The sequence below is a fragment of the Sebastes fasciatus genome, chromosome 20, assembly GCF_043250625.1.
Source record: "Sebastes fasciatus isolate fSebFas1 chromosome 20, fSebFas1.pri, whole genome shotgun sequence".
Classification (NCBI taxonomy): domain Eukaryota; kingdom Metazoa; phylum Chordata; class Actinopteri; order Perciformes; family Sebastidae; genus Sebastes; species Sebastes fasciatus.
In genome coordinates, this window is record NC_133814.1 from 19,782,417 (window position 1) to 19,804,065 (window position 21,649).

General features: G+C 42.9%; 1 protein-coding gene across 28 annotated transcripts in view; it reads left to right on the forward strand.

Moving 5' to 3' along the window:
* The window catches only part of nrxn1a (neurexin 1a), a 65,722-nt gene extending 45,887 nt beyond the window's left edge, over positions 1–19,835 (forward strand). For 9 of the 28 annotated variants that reach the window (XM_074619787.1, XM_074619783.1, XM_074619789.1 and 6 more), the window contains 10 exons: positions 356–770; positions 1,125–1,315; positions 2,235–2,408; positions 3,656–3,775; positions 5,478–5,659; positions 6,923–7,094; positions 8,040–8,129; positions 9,201–9,511; positions 15,842–15,920; positions 17,171–19,835. In XM_074619787.1, coding sequence (XP_074475888.1) covers positions 356–770; positions 1,125–1,315; positions 2,235–2,408; positions 3,656–3,775; positions 5,478–5,659; positions 6,923–7,094; positions 8,040–8,129; positions 9,201–9,511; positions 15,842–15,920; positions 17,171–17,472 — 2,036 coding nt within the window. In that variant the 3' untranslated portion in view covers positions 17,473–19,835. The other 19 variants (XM_074619804.1, XM_074619802.1, XM_074619805.1 and 16 more) reach the window with 4 other exon arrangements.
* The last annotated feature ends 1,814 nt before the right edge of the window (positions 19,836–21,649 follow it).

A 21,649-nucleotide genomic window follows, 5' to 3' on the forward strand; every position in this document is an offset into this window, starting at 1 on the left:
AGCTTCTCACCATGATAATGACTCTCTAAACTTGAGTCTGTGTGTAGACATCTGCTTGTGTGAAAATGTTTATATGATAAATTGTGGTTGATTCTTTTTTTTTTTATTTAATGCTATAAGACCAACATTAAGGGTTTTATTTCTTTTTTTAGAGAACATCTGTTCCTGTGTAAGTGAAATCATTCTGATTTATGACTGTGATCATAACTGTACACTACACTAGTATTTATTAGTTATAGGATTAGTGTCTGTTACATCTTTTACTAGCAGTCTGTCTGTTAGTTCAAGTGTTGAAGCATTAGGATTAGGTTGGTTTAGTATTGAACAGTTCCACTTGAAACGCAACTTTCCATAGCCCTCACCTCTGAAGTTTACCCCCCGCCACCAGGTCAGATGGCGGGCGACCACACCCAGTTGGAGTTCCACAATGTGGAGACGGGTATTGTGACGGAGAAGCGCTTCATGCCCGCCGTGCCCTCCAATTTCATCGGCCACCTCCAGGGCCTGACGCTGAACGGCATGCCCTACATCGACCTTTGCAAGAACGGCGACATCGACTACTGCGAGCTCAACGCTGTCATCGGCTACAAGAGCATCGTGGCCGACCCCGTCACCTTCCGCTCGCGCTCCAGCTTCGTCACGCTGCCCACGCTGCAGGCCTACTACTCCATGCATCTCTTCATGCAGTTCAAGACGACGTCCCCCGACGGCCTCGTTCTCTACAACAGGGGAGACGGCAACGACTTCATAGTGGTAGAGCTGGTGAAAGGGTGAGCTGGGCAGAGCACAGTGTGTGGTATTTACATTACAGGAGGCAGGGAAATTAATGAATATGTGTAATATCAGAAAGCAGAAATACATGTGAATGTTCAATTTTGCCCGGCATTTACAGTTAACATTGTCCTTGATGAATAAAAAAAGAAAAGGCTGAAATATCAAATATGAAAAATGCACAAGTCAAGCAGGTCCTTTTCTACTCTTGTAATTACGTTCCTAGATGACAGATTATGATGCCCTGCAGTGTATGACACTGTGTTGTTCTTCATCATGAATACGATTAATTTGCCTTTTCTCCCCTCATTGTTTTAAAGCCCTCCTCTCTCCTTTCCTTGTTCCCTCTCTAGCTACCTACACTACATCTCTGACCTGGGCAATGGAGCACACCTGATCAAGGGCAATTCTAACAGTCCCCTAAATGACAACCACTGGCACAACGTGCACATATCCAGAGACACTAACAATCTCCACACGGTAAAGATTGACACCAAAGTCACCACGCAGACCACCATGGGCGCCAAGAACCTCGACCTCAAGGGTATGCACAAAAATACAAGCAGTAGCTGATACGTATGTATATATATACTGATCACTGCTGAAACGATCAGTCGGTTAAAGGAACAGTATATAACATTTCAGGGGATCTATTAACAGAAATGGAATATAACATTCATAACTATGTTTTCATTAGTTTATAATGTACAATTTGCAACCACACCACTAGATGCCACCGAATCCTACACACTATACCTTTAAAGGAACATTTTGGGAAATAGGCTTACTTGCTTACTTAACGAGAGTTGGATGAAAAGATCGATACTACTCACCTCTAAAGCTCACTAATTAACAGGTTGTATTTTGTTTGTTTAATTCGTACAAAATCCAAAGAGTAAAAAGAAGTGTTTGCTGTTTTATGGGGAATTATGCGCAAGAGTATTTCTTGGCTGATGAACTTTAGAGGTGCTGGTAGGTGTATTTTGTTACCTACAGACGGAGCCAGGCTAGCTGTTTCCCCCTGTTTCCAGTCTTTGTGCTAAGCTAAGCTAACCATCTCATGACATGAGAGTGGTATCAATTTTCTAATCCAACTTTCAGTAAGAAAGCAAATAAGTATATTTCCCAAAATGTCAAACTATTCCTTAGGCAACAATTTACATAATCAATAAATTTTTTGTAATTTATCAACAAACAAAAAAAGCCAAATATTCACTGGTTCCAGCTTTTACATTTGCAGCTTTTCTCTGTTATATGGCACTGTAATATATTTGGGTTTTGGGCAGTTGGTCGCACAAAACAATCATTCCTTTTTCACTATTTTATAACCTTTTATTAACAAAAAAATAATAAATGAATTTGAAAAGTAATGACTATCAATCAATAATGAGAATCTGTACTGATACAGTCTGGCATTGTGATTGGTCCATGAAGCTGCCATTCATTTTGTTGCTCCTCGTCAGGTGACCTGTACATCGGGGGCGTCTCCAAAGAGATGTACCGAGACCTGCCGAAGCTGGTCCACTCCCGCGAGGGATTCCAGGGTTGCCTAGCAACAGTTGATCTAAACGGCCGGCTCCCTGACCTTTTGGCTGATGCACTGGCGACCATGGGACAAGTAGAGAGAGGCTGTGAAGGTGAGGTGGAAACACACAGAAAACACACTGGTAGATGTGCCCGGTCCCACGTCCCTACTGCTTTTTCTTTCAGTTTTCATTTAACTCATGCTCTCTGTTATTAGGATAACCCACTAACCCGGCTTTTGGTCTTTTAGATGTAAATGTTACTCTCTTTCTTCTCATCTCCCCCCTCGATCTTTCTGCACATTGTGTTTTTCTCTCTCTGTTCCACTCTTTCAGCAGTTCACAGGCATCTGTGTGCATTGACTAACCATCTAACTTAATTTGCTTGTTTGCTTTTTTGTTTGGCTGACAAAAGTTACATTGATGAAAGCTGACTTGCAAGGTATATCGCTTTGTGTGAGCATGTGAGACACGTGTATGACGCTGGGAAAATGTGTGAGTGTGTGTGTGTGTGTGTGTGTGTGTGTGTGTGTGTGAGAGTGTGTGTGTATGCGTGCGTTGAAACTACCCAGTGGTGTCCAGTGTTGTGTGGATCCCAGTGATCCAGAGTCAAAGGTCAGAGGTGACCTGTCCTCTCCTAGCCACCATAGTGACTTCATCACAGTAGTGACATCACCACCGCTTGACTTGAGTTGACCACAGCTCCACCACCCGGGTTGCCTAGCAGCATGCTGTCTAAACCCTCCTACTGACTCCCAACCTAAACTTCAATACTCCATTTGTGAATCGTTTCGCACCCTTTTCCTCCACGCCTCGTGTGAGAAGTGCAACGAAGGAGAACTGAGCTCGGAGCTTTGGCGTTCTCCTCCTGTGTGGTTTTAGCGCGAGGCAGGGAGTGAATGGTGACAGACTGCTGGAGAAAGAGTATTGAGATGAAGGCCTTTAAACATAACTCTGCTCTCTTATGTTTAACCCCTCCTCCTGTCCTTGCCCCATTCATCTAGCCTCACCACCTGCATGCTCTCCACATTTGGCTCTTTTCACTTCGTAAACACGGTTTAGTTTCAGTTCAGTTTATATTCATAATCCAGCATCTTCTGTTAGAATAAAGAATGGGAGCCTAATCCTAGTCTCACAATGATTTTCTACTAATACTACTAATCATAACATCATTGCAGCACAACAGTCTACCCGGCCATTTCAAAATGTTTCAAGGAAATGCGGTCTAAAAATAACCATACAGTACTGGCATACTGTTGTGAAAACACTGGGCTCCAGACAAAATCAAGAGAAAAGTGTGTCTGCTTATCTTCTCCTAACTGTTGCACCCTCCCACCCCACCTCCACCTCTCTCACTGCAGGTCCCAGCACTACATGTCAAGAAGACTCTTGCTCAAATCAGGGAGTGTGTTTGCAGCAGTGGGAGGGCTTCACCTGTGACTGCAGCATGACGTCGTACGCTGGGCCACTATGCAATGATGGTGAGTCTTTGCTCTTCGTTTTCTCTCTCAGACGTAGGTGTAGACAGCTACAGTAGGCGTTAGGGGAAAAAATCGATACAGCATAGTATCACAATATTTTGCGGGCCAATATTGTATCGATACAAGGACGCCAAGTATCGATCTTTAATTATATAAACTAATAACCTCTTAACAATCGAATGGCCGCTATTCTGTCTTTCAGAGGTTGCAGCAGGCTCAGTCATAAAGCTAGAGAAACCATACTGGTATTATATGAAACTAGAAAACCTAGTTGATTGGTACCAACCATGGCATGTTAGCTTGTCGGGAAGAACGCTAAATAACGCTCCAAAGTGACGCCAAATTTTGCTGAGGAAAAACTGGCATTGGGCATTTTCAAAGGGCCTCCGACCTCAATATATGTGAATGAAAGCTCGGAGATTAACAGAGTGAAAATTTTATCTTATTAGATCAAAACAGATGTTGACAAACTGCATAATTAGCATTTGAAAAAAGGAAATAATTCGCACAATATATCTTATTGCAACACTCAGCATATCGCCAAATGTTTAAAATCGTATCTTATCGTGGCTTAAGTCAGTGGTTTTCAACCTTTTTCGTGTCAATGACCTCTAAATTAATACACATTAGGTCTCTGACCCGCATTTGGTGAGATTTTGCTTAAGGGACCGCCATCTGAAATGATATTGGTTGTTAGATATGATTAAGACCAAAATTCAATAGTTGTCAACTACAGTTGAGGAGATAACCGTGGAGGAAGGGAAACCTATGATCAGAATAGTCATTCTTATAACTCTTACTCATGCTGGGCTTGCTTCTGTAGTGAATTAAATATTGAGAACAAACTATTCCCCATTTTTCTGGACCCCTGGTTGAAAACCTCTGACTTAAGTATCATGATAATATTGTATCGTGGGTCCTCTGGTGATTCCCACCCCTAGTAGGTGTAGACAGCTACAGTAACAGTGTCGAATGAGCAAATTTTTATATTTAAATCCCCAAAAATACAAGTAAAATCTATTGTAATAGTACGTGTGACCCCGGAATACTCAGTAGATATCAGTTTGGGTATATAGATCATAGAGCATCTGGTTTAAATGTGCATTTGTAAATGTTAGGTGCATAATTGTCCTTTAATCCTCACCCTAAATGTCTCTAAACTGTAGAAAACACACCCTGGTGTATAACTGCAGGTCTAAAACACTGAATCAAAGCATTTTTGTGTGCATTTTATCAGAACCACCAGGTGAGGGCACTGTCAACTGTTGATTTCTGAAGTGGCACTACCACCTGCTCAATGTTCTAGTTTGGTTATTCTAACTCTCTTCAATCACGTCCTCTTTACATTTTCAACATCTTGTGCTCAGCAGCCTTACAAGTAAGAGACTTGATGATTATTTAGTCATCCTGCAGAGAGTCCTACTATTGTATGCTGTTGTTTGTGTGAGTCAGCTATTGCAGTCAGCCTCCTGAAAAGTAGTTTTTCAGCGTGTAGGAGGAACAAGCAAAATGTGGAAGGCCAGTCAACTGTGACATTTTAGAGTTTTTAATATTATTTTCCAATGTGCCCCTTGTGTGTTAAACGTTTAGCAGAAAAATAGGCCTAGCTGCCATCTGCAGTAGGGAACCTCTGATGATAGATAGCACTGTTTATGGCATATAGACATGCTTGCAATAAAACATTTTTATCTGTGTTGGCCAGCTGGGACCACTTATATCTTTGGCCGTGATGGAGGTGTGGTGGTTTACACGTGGCCCCCTAATGAGCGTCCCAGCACCAGGGCAGACCGGCTAGCCCTCGGGTTCAGCACCCAACAGAAACACGCCATTCTGCTTCGAGTGGACAGCGCGTCCGGCCTGGGAGACTACCTCCAGCTGCAGATAGTAAGTACACACCAAATAATTGGAAGAAAAAAAATTAGATTTTGCATACTTGTGAATCATTTAAGCTATTTTACATATCGCTCTTCCTTGAGGAATTAATTTCTTCAGTGACCAGTGGTCAGACTGACCAGACTTGCTTCATTCAGACCCATTATCTTCTTTACAAGAGAGACCTGGACAAAATGGCAGCATATAGAAGTTAAAAGAGTACTCCGCCGATTTAGAATTGCACTCCTGTAACATTATCAGACACACGATGGAGAGTTTTTTTTAAAAAGGGGGGGATTAAAATCAATGCAACAAAACCAGAGATATCATCTTTTTTATTCCACACATTCTACTTCCTTTTCAAAACCTCCCGCCTATATTACCCACAATGCAACTCAGCCGCAGACAGTTCAGTCAGACATTCAAGCGTGTTATGCTAATAGAGGCTAATGTAGCCTTTAACCGGTAGCCTCAAGCAGAGATGAGGAGCAGGTTTCAGCAGCTCTGTCTCCTCAAAATGATGTTCCCTTACAACTAGACTGCATTCTCAATTATGTTTGGAAGGAAATGTATTTTGACGCGGATTACGTTTGTCTTTGACGTATCACAATTTTTTAATGATGGTCCACAGAAGGCCGCAGCAAGTGACGTAGTACAACAAGCAACGCATGACGTAGTATACATCGAGCGAACGTTAATGAACGTTACGTGGAATTATAACATTATTGAGAGTTACGTGGTATGATAACAAGTATAACAAGTGAGAAGGTCAAATACGGGCGGGTAGGAGGGTCAAACAAACACAGGACTTTCCCCCAGGAGAGTGCTGTTTGTGTCCCGTGTGAAACTAAAGTATTTGACTACTACTTTGGTGCGTTATTGTTTTTGTTTTGTTTCAGTTTCCCTTCATGATGTTTTTTACTAAAAGTAACCAAGTAGATTTGTTGTCTAAACCTAACGAAGTAGTGTCGTTGCATTGTTTTTAAAGCTGTTTTAAACCGCGACCGTAACCCAGGAGAAAATACATTTTCCTCGAAGCATAATTGAGAATAAAGTTTAGTTGTATGGGAATGTAATTTTGTTACAGAGGTCTGGTAAACTTATAATATGCTGAAAGGTTATTAAAGTTTTTTTACCCAATGATGCCAAAAACTTTCTGCCTACTGAAGCTAGGACCTGAAAAACAAAGAAAGAAATAATATCCATACATTTTTGAAACAATTTCTTGTCTCTCCTCCTCCTCCTCTTCCTCCTCCTCTTCCTCCTCCTCCTCAGGACAAAGGCAACATTAGAGTAGTGTTTAATGTTGGCACCGATGACATCAACATCGAGGAGAGCTCCAAGTTTGTCAACGATGGAAAGTACCACATAATTCGGTTCACCCGCAGCGGAGGCAATGCAACCCTCCAACTGGACGACCTGCCTGTCATAGAGCGCTATCCCTCAGGTAGGCCCTACCCCGCCCACATCAGCCCAACCCTCCGACCCCCCACAGCACTGCCTGTCCTGGGACAGAGCTAGCTACACCTTAATCCTAATCAACCCAGCTCCTGATTGGTGAATCACATCAGTGTTCCTATCAATGTCTATATTCAAACACTGAGGTTGAGAAATATAATGCAGCTTTGTTTTATGTTATTGTGGTTGAAATGAAATATGTGTGATCTGATATGAAACATGACTTTTTAAACCATAAAAAGAGACAGACATTTCAATAGCCTGTATATTAGCAAGCTATGTCATGTATAGGCCTGTTAAATAGTGTTAAAGGTAATTTATGAAAATATATAATTCAGGTGTCGGTTGTTTTTCTCACCATAAAAGAAAATAATAACAGTTGGTGCATTTTTGGACAAACAATAATTTAAAAACATGTCATATGTTGAATTAAATGTTTAACTAGAGAGAAAAAAATAAGAAAAAGAAAAAAGGTGTATTTTGTTGAACATAGTTTTTGTTTTTATATTTGTTGGTTTTTACATTTAAAGTGGTAATCTTAGGTAGCAGTCTTTAACACAGCTGATAGTTAAAATGCTAAAGCTAGTTGTTTTGAGGTGTGTGTGAGGGTTCTTCCTGTATGTAACTCTAAACTCAGTCAGTCATATAGACAGTATGTGGCAGCTGTAACTTTATTTCCCTGTGCTCTTTCAGATGTTAACCCCTGAAATGTCTCTTTAAATTAAACCCAATGAACAGAGAGTAAGAGTCCGCTCACTGGAAACATAATAGTGAATTCAGCTCCTCTTCTCTTAGCACATCAAGCTTAACGCAGTGACATGCTAACAATGAGCAGACCATTACTTTCTTTTCATTGCTGTTCTTTTTGTATCCAGCTCCTGTACCACGTTTGGATGTGCGTAATTACTACTGTGTTTTCATCTCTAAATTAAAGGCAACATTGATAACGAGCGCCTGGCCATCGCCAGACAGCGAATCCCCTATCGGCTCGGTCGAGTAGTTGACGAATGGCTACTCGACAAAGGTAAAAACCCTGATTAAAATTCCTTAAAACTTTCAGCTTAAAAAATACAATTTGAAGGCAGTTGAATATACTATATTGTGCACCATCAACTAACATCTAAAAATAAATCCATAACTAAGTATTTAAAAGTTGGGCAGCTGTAGTGTGTAATACTGTGTAAACTGTAGTGCCTGTGAACGTATCTTGTTAGTGTGTATCTGATAATATCAGGTTAAAGGGACGATGGAGAGATTTAAATGTGAATAAATCAGAAAATAGAAAACAAGTACTGATAAAAGATGCTTTATTAAGACTGGTAAATAATTTTTGTTTATTATCCAATTGTAAACAATAAAGCATTCATTAAAGATTATATTTTGTAAATTAAAGTACATGCAAAGTATTGTGACATGGAAGAATTATGTAAATTTGAAATGACTAATAGAGCAATGCTTTTTTGAAAAAGAAAAAATGTAAAAGTTTTCCTCCTAAACTTCAGCAGAGCTCCTTAAATTAGCCTCTAGTCCCTTTAACAGTGAGCAGTGCTAGAGCTTATAACCTGTGCATGCTTCATAGGGCTGTTATAACAGTTCCCTAGATCTCTGTCTCTCTGTCTGCCTGTCTGTTGCTCCTTCAAATACAATATCGTGCCGCACAGCCATCACCATAGCAACCATCTGTCAGCCCCGTCTTCTCAGGACCCTCTGACTCCTCTCATCTGCTGCCTCTTCCTCCTCCTTCTGTTCTTTGCCTCTTCATCCTCCTCCTCGACTTCTCAGTCTCTTCACCCCTTCCTTCCCTCCTCTGCCTCTTCTTCCTCTCTGTTTTCTGTTCCCACTCTTATCTCTCACAGTCTCCACGGTTCTCCACGGCTTCGATTTGCTCTGCCATGCTTAATCTATCCCATCCTCTCACCATGGCTTGGGGGTGGTGGATTGTGTAACACTCAAACACTCTTGTGTGTGTGTGTATGCACGTATGTGACCACCGGTATGTATGTGTGTGTGACTGTATTTGCGTGTGTTTGTCCACCTTCCTCCCTGGCGTGCCTATGTGTGTTTGTGTGTGTGTGCATGTGCTGCGCATGTGTAGGTCGCCAGCTGACCATCTTCAACAGCCAGACGACGGTGCGTGTTGGCGGAGCCGAGGGAAACGAGGGCATGTTCCAGGGCCAGCTGTCTGGACTCTACTACAACGGCCTCCGCATCCTCAACATGGCCGCCGAGGGGCACCCGCACATCAGAGTGGACGGCAGCGCGCGGCTGGTCGGCGACATGCCGTCCTCCTCCATCACGCCGCAGTCCAGCGCTGCAGCTGGAGGCAACCGCTCTGACTCCGCCCCTTCCATTAGTGACATCACAACCACCACGGCCACCAACAGGAAACAGGGCGCCACGCAGCAGGTCAGAGCACAGCTTTAACTCGTGAATTGAAAACTCTCTAAACCCCTGCTGTGTGTGGTCACACAAAGATGTATGTAATTCCTCAGATATCTTGTACATATATGTCACCCCACTTTTATCATCCTCTGGTGTGACAATTGGTAATTAAAAAGTGTTAATTTGCTTTGATAAGTTTCTTTTCGAACTCAGTAAGAGGATTAGCGAGCACATCGCCCACTAGTCAAGGACTAGAGGATAGCAAGATATGTCAGGAGGAGTGGGATTGTTTTAAACTGCACTCAAGGCAAGGCGAGTTTATTTATATCGCACATTTCACACTCAAAGGCAATTCAAAGTCTTTCACATTAAACTTCAGAAGACGTTAAAACCACAAATCAGAATAATGGAAAAACATTTTAAAGAAATCAAAAAGATAAATAGACGGTAGTTGGAGGAGCCAAAATGTGTATTTAGCCCGTGTTGTTTATTATTATATGTTTAGGCTGCACTGATACTATCATTTCCGGTAATGGGCACAGTGGTGTGGTTTTCACTTTATTTGCCTGTGCACTTTGGACCGCGGGATTGAGACAAAGAGAGTGAGCCAGGCTCTGATATTTGCTGTTGACCGCCACATGACCTACTTTAGTTTTTCCAGTTAAGTTATTGCTTGTAATCATTTTCATTTAATAAGCATAAATACATCTGGATGGATGTGTTTGAAGGAGTCACAGTTAAGAGCCAACTCAGCCTCAGAGCGGCTTTTTGATTGACAGTAGTCACTTCAGTGGTTCAGGTGGATAATGAATGATTTTCTTTCATGTATATTAGCCGTTATTAGATAGTACACGGTGGAAAGCTGACAGGAGATGAGGAGGTAGAAAGGAGGAAGAAGGGTGATGATATACATCAAGTTATGCTACGTTCCAAATCTCATACTTTTTCTTTTTACTTTTACTGCTCTTTCAAAGTACGTACTGTTGTAGACGGTATGCTTACAATTGGGACACACTACTTTGTTATGACATTGCACTTTGAACTTTGCTCATATATCCGCTGCGCAGAGGATTGTGGGTCAGAATAGCCAGAAAAGCATGCTGGCTTGCAAACTTCAAAATGCGACCGGATGTAGTAGGACATCCTGGTATTTTTGGCTTACTGTATTTGACAAACTATGTATTGGAACATACTAAGACTTCGTCCGAAAGCGCTTTCTATGCACTACATACTCAATATGTGTACAATCGTTCATCATACTTTTGTGTGAATAAACAGTAGTGTGTATCTTTTTCGGACGCACTGAGCAGTAATTTATGTCGTCACTTCCTGAGAGCCTCCTTGCCGGTTGGAGACGTGTAACCATGGTAACCCGTGCCAACCTCATGTGACCATAACGACGGTTTGTGATAAGTCAAAGTCTGAATTAATTTAAGATATATTACATCTAGCTAAGTGAAATCTTACAGTTAAATTGAAGCGTTATTGGCGTTACAGAGCTGTCCGTCAACGTCCGTTATGAACATTGTCGTCGCTACCGCATTGCATTGTGGGATATTTATGCCACCGTAGTGTCCAGCGTTACATACTGTAATATTTCATCGTAAATAGTATGCAATTCACGTACTATTGGTTTCATAGTAAGGTTTCAGTCATACTAAAATATCTTGCATACTGTTTTAACGTACTAAATAGCACATTAGTACGGAATTTTGGACACAACCTATATCTTTTTCTACCATACTAAATAGTATGGGTATTGGAACGCACTGACTGGATCGAACCGTGGACGTTGAAGTTTTAAACCTTGATTTAAAGGTCTTGTATCATGTGTAAGTTTGCTGCAGCTCTTCGGATAAGAGTAACTAAGTAATGCTTTAATCATGTCATGCAATGTAACACCAGATACCTGAAAAGTCTACCTATTACTGTAATGAGATGCAAGGATGTCTCATCTGACACAGTCAAACATCAATAAGAAAACTTACTGCTCTAACATTTCTCTGTTACAATTCGTTTTTTTCAGGAAGTGCAACATGTTTTTCTTCTTCCTGATGAATGATTAATCGCGTTTTATTTGCTCGGTAGCGTCATATTTATCAAAAGTAACATGCAAAATGAAAGGGAGCCAAAAACATTTCATCAATAAAAGGCTCACACACACACACACTTAATTTCTTTCTGCTACAGCACATTCACATGAGTGGATTAGATGGCAAATACTCAACTAAGTGGTCCCTACCCACTAAATTACAGGAGGAGAAATGTTTGTGTTAATGGAGGCTGTAATAGCGTTTCCATAATATGCGTCTAGTAAACTGATGCAAATGGGACTCTACAATAGAAACTGTTGTTTGAGGCGTATTTATAGTGGATGCAGCTGCGGCGTCGATGCTAATGTCAGAGGATACATTATCAGCAGGTACACCACAGACTCTTTTGCTCTATTGTTCAGATCACTAGTGTGATGTTGTCAGGCTCTTTGTGTACTGCAGTTCTTCTTCTGTGTTATAAAACTGCCTGCCGCACTGAAAAAGATTTTTTTATTTTTTTTCCCCAATGATACAAGTTGCCATGGAGATAGTGAGCCCCACTACCCGCTGCTTGCTTTCTCTCTCCCATCTAGACTCCCATAGAGAATAGCTCCTCTGTGTATAAACCGCCAGCTGTTTCAGACATAAATAATAGAACGCAGAGAGCTGTGAGCTAAGCCTCAGGCATCAATAATGGATTTGAGAGCTGGGTGGATAGCGCCGCAGAGTGACAGCGCTGTCACGGGGGCTTGTCTTCCCACTTTTTCACCTCTCAAATCAAAGTTTGAACGAACTATTCGTGCTCTTGTGATATGCTGATGTCAGTGCTAAATCTGGGATGCAGAGTTGTGCACTGGAGTCAATATCACAGCATGAGAACTAGGTCAGATCCAGTATATATATGCTCAGTATAATGCAGTGTGTGTTTGCTCGTCTGTGGAAGTCAAATCACTCCTGCTGGCCCCCAAAATCTCCGTGTGTGTGTGTTGGTCTTGTTTAAGAAGAATCTACAGCTTCTCCATTGAGGCTGCCTAGTGTTGCCTGGCAACCAACCTGGCCTTAACCAGCACACACATACAATGAAGACAGCATGCACACACACAAACACTCAGGTGGATTGAGAACAATAGGCTTGAGTTGCAGCACATTGCATCAGAGGAGGGGCAGCGAGAGACATCTTCCAGGGGTGCTTCGGGTCCAAGCAATTTACCGATTTCACACACACACACACATGCTCCCCATGTTTGGGGTGTGTTTTTGAAGCGGATCTGCCTAAGTCGCCCCGTGGGTTCACGCTTACCGCCAGTACTTTGTGCAGCAAGAATGTGTTACGTGCCTCCTCCTCCTCCTCCTCCTCCTCCTGAAGTCCACAGTTTTTTTTTTTGCATGTTGAAAAGTGGAAGGGATTAATAATGCATGACAGCTGAGCACCAGCGAGAAGAGAGATTGTGTGTGAGAGTGTGTGAGTGTTTATGCTAGAGGCTGCTCTGAGTCACAGAGTTTTTTTGGGGGGGTTTGATGTTTGGTGTCTGTCTGTGTGGATGTGTGCGTTCATGTGTACCTGTGTTTGATGGGGAGACTGATGGAATAGGCTCAGAGCTGCGCCCGATTGGCTATAAGGAATCAGCTGACCCAGACGCTCTTCCACAAGCCCTCTGAACATCTATCTCTCCTTTGCTCCTATCCTCCCTGTCCTTATTTTTTCCTTGCTATCTTCTCCACATCTTTTTGCTTGTCTGCTGCTCGCTATCCATCTTCTGGAGATACTTTCCTCCCTCGCTCACTTTTCTCTTTTCCTTTCTTCTCACTCTCCTTTGCTCTCCATAGCTTTCCATATTTACCCGTCACTCCCCCCCCTCCTCTCCTCTCCTCTTCTCCCTCCCTTTCTCTCTCTCTGTGGTTGAGCTCCAGTGATAGGCTGTTAATGCAGGCGGTGTATGAGTCTATCTCACCATCTGCAGTAGTAGAGCTAGCTTCTCTCCTCTCTCGCCAGCATCTCTTCATCAGCTTGCCAACTTCAGCCTGATTTGGTGTGCGCTTGTGTGCCTGTGTAGATGTATCTAAAGAGAAACAGAGCAATGGAGCGTGCTTGGCTATTATAGAGCTTGTGTGTGTGTTCATGTGTGTTTGACATCCAGTTGTGAAAGTAGCAGACACGCTGTTGAATCTTCTGCAAGAGTGTGAGAGGACAGAGTGCAGCTACCATGTGTGAACTAGGCAGTCAGGGAGGCATGGACGGTCGTTGGCACTGTTCGGCTGCTCAGGTAGAGATTTTGTTCTTTCAGCATGCAGATATCCTTCTCTTCATGCATCCTTTCTCTTCCCTGTCTCTTTCTTCCCCTCCTATCGTTGTGCATCTGTGTCCATCATTATGTCAGCATGCTCTATTGATAGACTGTGAAAAGATGGGGACAAAGAGGGAGGGACAGGAGGAGGGTGAGACGGAGGGGCTCTTTAGTACTATAAACTTCTGTGGTTTATTGATGTGATTTAAGTTGTGTTTGGCATGTCTCTAGTTTTCCTCGTGTTCATTGTCTCCCATGTGATAGGTGGATCAATAGTCCAATCGACACCTTGCCGGTTGAATGGGGTGGTCAGCTGACAAGGGGGATGTCACAGATCAGAGGAGGGGCCTTGTTAAATGTGCTTTTGTTTTAGCTGAAATCAGGATTCAAAACAGGTTCCCGTCCCGTGGAGGGCACACAGGTGCCTTTTGGATCAATAATCAAGCATGGTGGCTCGCCATTGATCAGTGACAGACAGGGGCGATGTGTTTCCCGCTGGCTGATTGGTTCTTGTGCTATTTGGATCCTGGCAAAGGCACAGAGACTTATTGACTGGCTGGATTCCAGAGGCTAAGCTCACCCGAGCAGCGTTTGACAGCCCAGTGGGCAGAACTGATTGGAAAGGCAGTGGAGGAAAGAGACAGAGTCAAGCATCAATAACTTAATATACGCTTCAGGCCAAACTGAGCCACAGTAGACTTGTCAGGATCGAGACCACACCATGCCAAGCCAGTGCGGGCTTTTTTCAGATGAATACACTTCTCCAACCTTATGTAATATATGTTCTTACAAAGACAAGGAGGCAAAGAAATCGAGAGAAAAAAGCTTTCTATTTGAAATACTGCCTGTGAAGGTTTCAGCGATCAGCGACCACTTAGTACTAGTGATTTGGTTCAGGTTCTGTTCTGGTCTGGTTGTAATCTGCCTCGAGAGCTCTTCTCGTGTAGAGCTCTGCCGCTCTCTCTTTTATTCTGTGGGTTACTAACATCTACTGCAATGCATCACAATCCAATTTTAATTTAGTGCTGGCACTGAGCGCCCAGTGTGGTTAAAACACACACACACACACATTCAGATCTCTCATGCCGAAGCGCCAAGGCGGGCGATGTTTAACAGTAGTTCATGAATATGCGGAGCACATTAGCACGGTGTTAAGTAAAGACCGCAGCACTTTGAAGTCCTCCTCCTTCTCCTATCCCGTCTTCTTTTTCTCTCCCGTTGTCCCCAATTCCCCCAAAAATTCCTTTTATCCATCTATCTTTCACCCCCCCCCTCCCCCCTCTCCTCTTAATACTCTGGCTGAAATGGCAAATCAATGCACAGGTCCCCACTGAGGGTGCACACTCCTTTTTTTTTTATTCCCCATCATTTTTAACAGCCTGAACTTAGAGTTGCCATGGCAACAGGAGGAGCAAGGATGGATAGGAAAACCTTTTCCATAGAGAGGGAGCGAGGCACGGAGAATGATCGCTTGTTGAGATAGTACTTGGTTGATGTGGGTTAGAGGGTGAATGTAAAGTGGGTTATTGACATGAGGTGTTAAATAAAGGAGATTTAAATGAAGTGCTTAGGATATTTAATGAAAACCGGGGGGGGGGGAAATAATTGTATTCCTCTTTGGCTTCTCCAACACACATGAATGCTAGCCAATATCAGATGGAGAGAGCAGAACAGAGGTGTGGAAGATAGAAAAGCCAGAGGAGGGGAAAAAAGAGGGGGAGGGTCAAGAGAGTAGGAGATGATAACTGACTGTCCCCTTGTGGCTTTAAACTGAATCCAATGTTTCTCTCCTCCCTCCTCCTTTCTTTTTCTCTCCGTGGTACTCTAGTTTTGGCCGACTGCCATTGCTGGGGGCCGTAACGGGCAAAAAAGTGTTTGTGGCAAACTGGAAAACGGGTGGGCGATGGCGAGGGATTGGTGCTGTGTGCTCACACATGTAGAAAATAAACAGGAGGGGCGTGGAGCACAGGCTGTTTGTGGATATATATACGTGTGTTCATGTTCCCACTTTTTTTTTTCTGATCTTCTCTCCGCAGTCAGCAGACGACCTGCTGGTGGCGTCGGCTGAGTGTCCCAGCGATGATGAAGACATTGACCCCTGTGACCCCAGTTCTGGTGAGACTCCCCACACAGATATACACATCACACTGCCTCTTTGAGGGTTTTTTCATGTATCTTTCTACACTCACTCAGTTTTTTTTTCCTGCCGGTTGGTCGCCCGCTACAATGAATTTTTCATTTCCACTTAGGTAATGCCCGGAGGCAAAAACCTAACGCTCCATCTAATCTTCATCTCCATCCCCTACTCTGCTTTCACCCCCTCCCCTCACCTTCCCTTATCCCTTGTTCTTTATCATTTTTTAATAGCAGGTCCGTCTCCCTCACCTTCGTTCAGTCCAAAGAATCCACATGCAAAGTATTTCACCAACAGTCATTTAAAGCTGCAGTGGGTAGAAATGGAGCAAATACGATTTAAAAAAGTTATTTTTATAAAACGGTCACTATATCCTGACAGTAGTGCATGACACAGGTAATCTGAAAAAAATCATGTGCCTCTGTGTCCTCTGGTATCCTCTTGCCGTCTCTGAGCAGCTGTCAATCACTCGCAAACTTCAATCAAACGGTCAAACTAGGCAGCGCTGATCAAATATGAATCAATATTCTGTTACTGTAATGCCTATTTCTCGCCTCAAATGTTTTCAGAAACATCTCGTAGTGTACTGTTTAGCTGTAAAATTTGAAAGTTTGTGACCCGGCAGCCATGTTGAGACCAGTTGAAGAAATACCAAGTGCCTCCCACCAGTCGGAGCACAGCCAATAGGAACGCTCTCTCCGAAATGAGCTGTGATTTCGCCAAAGTCTCCCGTCTTAGCTGAAAACAGAGCCAAGAGGAGGTGCAGATGTCTAGTTATCTCTCAGAACTCTTGAATTACAATATGCTGAAAGGTTAATATGGATTTTTTGCGCAATGATGCCCAAACCATTCTGCTGAAGGTTTAATATGGTGTCATAATGTATATCACCACACTGCAGCCCTCGCTGCCTGTGCATGTCATAAAGTGTCAAATGTATGTAATAAAAGTGATATAATGTGCACCTGGGCTCTGGCCCTCCTCTCAACATGGTGTAATGTAATTTGTTTACACATTATGTGATAATATGCAAACAGCGTTGGCTCTAAGCTGCAGCCTTCCTGTGCCAGCATGTCGCGTTATGCAAAACGCACGTCAAATAATTCATCATGATGATGTATCGTATCTTCTTGCTCCAGCCCTCCACCCATCGCCCTGACATGTAATACAAATTAATAATGTGTGCAGTAAACTGTAATGTAACGTCCCACGCCTCCCCCTCTCCCCTTACAGCCCGCCCTCCCCTGCCGGAGGTGAAGGTGTTCCCGGGTCCGTCCGAGGTGGTCCGGGAGAGCAGCAGCACCACGGGTATGGTGGTGGGCATCGTGGCGGCCGCGGCCCTCTGCATCCTCATCCTCCTCTACGCCATGTACAAGTACCGCAACCGCGACGAGGGCTCCTACCACGTGGACGAGAGCCGCAACTACATCAGCAACTCGGCCACGCAGCCCAACGGCAGCACCAAGGACAAGCCGCTGGGGATCGCCAAGATCTCCAAGAACAAGAAGAACAAAGACAAGGAGTACTACGTCTGAGGCGGAAGACACGCAGACATATACGCATACACCTTTATATATAACGGTATATGTACATAAATAGATATATTCTCAAAAAAAGAAATACACACATACACATACCGACATAGACATGCTGATGTTAATGTTTACTCTCCAATAATCACATCTGCACACATGCTGGCAAGCACAAACACATACACGTTCAAGCACATACACATTTAAGCACAACACACACAGACAGACTGGCCCAAGGGCATGGACCCTTATTGTACAGTATTTACCAATGAGCAGAGCCTCCGAGAGAGGCTTGTTTTATGAACATAAACACCATTCCAAATGATTTCAAAAAGAAGCACCAGTTCAACTCCCGGTGAAGAACCATTTTGGGGCCAGCCAGATAAAAAGACCAGTCACTCCCCTGCCACAGTAGGACCTCTCCTGTTGGACTCAGAGAGGTCGTGGAAGACTTTTAAGTGAAGCACATGGCAGAGTGTGTTGAGCGAGAGAACAAATATGATGTAAAAGCACCAAGACAAGCACTAAGTGTCTCTTCCAAGCTTCTTGGCCTCCCTCCCTGTTAGCAGCAGATGGGACTCGACGAAGCGACCGAGGATGCTGAAGAAACAAGCACACTCGCGGTCCAAGTCTAACCCCGAGCGACAGGACAGGAAATCAGGGTGTAGCCATAGAGACGGCGAACTACGAGTGAATAAGCAGAGGCGGGGCTGGTGCCGTTAATATAACGGACGGGGCTGCGGTGCTGACGTTTTACGGCACCCTGTAAATCACGAAGGTGGAATCAGCGGAGAGATATTTTCCTGGACAGGATACTTGAGACTTCAGATGCTACCTACGGGCGCCAGTCGTGCACGACTGCGGTGCCACGCACACATACATACAGCACACACAGAAAAATATACACTTGCAGACATACACGTACCTGCAATGCTAAAGACCCACCATATCTTCATAACTGACACTGAAGACTATACAAGAAGACAAATGGTGAAAATGACCATTATGATAATGATAATGATGAATATGAAGAACATTTGGGCAGTATAGACCTTTTGGGGAAGGGAGGGGGGGGGTCTTATTGCACGTGAATTATCTTACTCCGTGTGATTTATACCGCGTTGAAACTCCAGAGGTTACACCGTGACGCACCGCCATCGTAAACTTGCCACCTTGGCTCGAAGTATTCCTAAATACGCACTTCAAATGGTTTTTGTGGGATTCAACCATGATTTATTCGACTCTCAGTTCAAAAATCCTCATTGACAAAGTGTGACCATCTCGAGTGTGCTGCATGCCTGAGTCTCTGAGCCGTGCTGTGAAGTGGTGGCGTGTCCCACTAAGTCCGGAGGTGGTAGGTTTGTTAGTGGGAGGAGGAGGAGGAGGAGGAGGAGGAGGAAGAAGAAGGGGGGTTGTTGTTGCGGGTTGTAACTCCAGTGCAACGCCTGGATGTGTGCACCCACCACAGGCCACGTCCTGTTTTCTAGCCTGATGTCTTATAGGCCACGCCCACTATACCTGCTCTAACCAACCACCTTTTTTATAGCAAAAAAACAGCCGAGGAAAAGAAAAACAGAACAAAGTAAATGTTTCCATGTGTTGCTAATAGATAGAAAAAAGTCCAGTTCATGATGCCATCGACTATATGACAACCTGAGTTGCTTTGATTTCACTGGCTTTCCCTTCTCTCTCTCTCTCTCTTTGCGTCCTTTTGTCTTCACGCTATTGGTTGACCGATTTATCAATATTCATGACCGATACAGGACAGACAGCTGGGTTTCCGATCTGGGCTACAGAATAATTATCTGTTTATGGACTCCTCTACAGCTCGAGAATTGTAGCTCCGTGATACATCGATACAAACAGTGCCATGACATGAACAAGCCCCTCCAGATCTTCCAAGAGACGTAATCAACCAGTCAGATGCATGCAAAACGACCAGGGCAAGAAAGGACATGAAAAGGACTTTGTGTGAGATTTCAAGGTATAAAAATTTACTTAACATATTCCCTTATTCTCTCCATCCTTAACTGGCCTTGACCTCCTTTTCCTCCCTTCTCTTGTTTTCCCCTTGTTTAGTATGTTTCCCTCTCTGCCCTCCCCAGTTCCTCCGTGTCTATCGCTTCTTTCTTTCCCCCTCTATCTCTGTTGTGTTGCCATCTGAAACTCCCAAAGGAGGCGTCTCTCAACCAATGGGATTCTACATCTAGGTGTTCATTAACCATGTTTATTTTCTATATGTACAATTTTTCTACAGTATTTACTTTTATTTTTATTGTTACGGTTCTTTGATGAACATAAAGTGGAAATTTATTATGAAAAATAGTTTTGAAGATTAATGAGTAAATAAAATATTACCCAAGTGAGCCTGGAGTGCGTTTGTGTTGTGTTGGTTTTTGCTGCCATTCGCCTGCAGGCAGAAGTACTTACCGTGTCTGTCTCACACAGACATGAGAGCAGATCAGTGGCTAATTAAGAGAAACTAAAAGCAACTCATATTGCGTTACGAAGCAGATTTTAAAGGAAATACGCTTATTTGTATTCTGGTGGAGAGTTAAATGAGATGTCTGTCAGTTAGATACTCTGCTGGAAACGGGGAAACAGGCAGCACCACCAAAGCTCACTAATTAACACGTTATATCTCGTTTGTTTCATCTGTACAAAAATGGTGTTAGTAAATGTCAATTCGCCGTTTTACAGAGGGTTATGTGCCAAATTAATCTGTTTTCTAGCCTTATTTTAATACCCTTATTTTTTTTTACACTGTTTACCATTGGCAGAGCATTTTGGCAAATTTTTCTTGGGCGCTACCCACATAATCAGCTGTGCTGCTCATCCCACAAATGCATGATCCTTACAAGTTGGACATCATTGCGAAGGTAAATAAACAGGCTTTCCAACTATGTAAAATACAATGCCAATTAGCATTGTAACAACAGAGAAATGATCGACCAAACACAAGTTTCCGAACTTTGTTTTTCCAGTATATATATATATATATATATATATCGCAAAGGAGGCTAACTAACGCTCCAAACTTACGCTAAATTTTGGCAGAAAAACTGTCATGGTCATTTTCAAAGGGGTCCCTCGAAAATGGGTTCTATGGGTACCCACGAGTCTCCCCTTTACAGACATGACCATTTTATGATAATCACATGCAGTTTGGGGCAAGTCATAGTCAAGTCAGCCCACTGACACACTGACAGCTGTTGTTGCCTGTTGGGCTGCAGTTTGCCATGTTATGATTCAAGCATATTTTTTTATGATAAATGCAGTACCTGTGAGGGTTTCTGGACAATATTTGTCATCGTTTTGTGTTGTTGATTGATTTCCAATAATAAATATGTACACACATTTGCATAAAGCAAGAATATTTGCCCGCTCCCATGTTAATAGGAGTATTAAATACTTGACAAATCTCCCTTTAAGGTACATTTTGAACAGATAAAAAATGCGATTAATTTGTGATTAAGTATGGAAAATCATGATTAAATATTTTCATTGATTGAAAGCCGTAACACTATATATTAATATATATATATTTATATACATCCCATCTGTGTCACCTTTGCTATAATGCACATAACCGCACAGTGAAATACAAATTAAAAAAAAAAAAAAAAAAGTTTGTAGCAGAAATATAATTCCACATTTTTGTGCTTTCTTGGGTTCCATTAGAGTTTCAAATAATTGGTATATTAATCAATAATGAAAATAATCATTAGTTGTAGCCCTAAGAGCTAAGCTAACCAGCTGCTGGCTGTAGCTGTACATTTAACAGCCATACATGAGACTGGTGCTGATCTTCACGTCTAACTCTCCGTCAGAAAGCAAATTATTTCCCAAAATGTAGAAATATTCCTTTAATTATCTTCATCTAACAACCCATCTACACATTGCAGATTCCCACACATTCCTCCTATTCCCTTTCACCTCTTGCTTCATCAGAGTAAGGAAAGTAGCACCTTTTCCTCCAAGTCCCGCTGCGTCTAACTGGGACATAGACACACATAAATACCCCTCTCGCACACACCACACAGGGCTTTGAAGTAGGACTCAGTGCAGCGAGCGGTATATAAGTCTCTGCAGAGTTGCTGTTTGCCGGATGAAAGATCCCTGAGACTGCAGGCTTGAGCTCGCATCCTCAGGTGAGAGAAGCTACAAGGACCTGCTATTT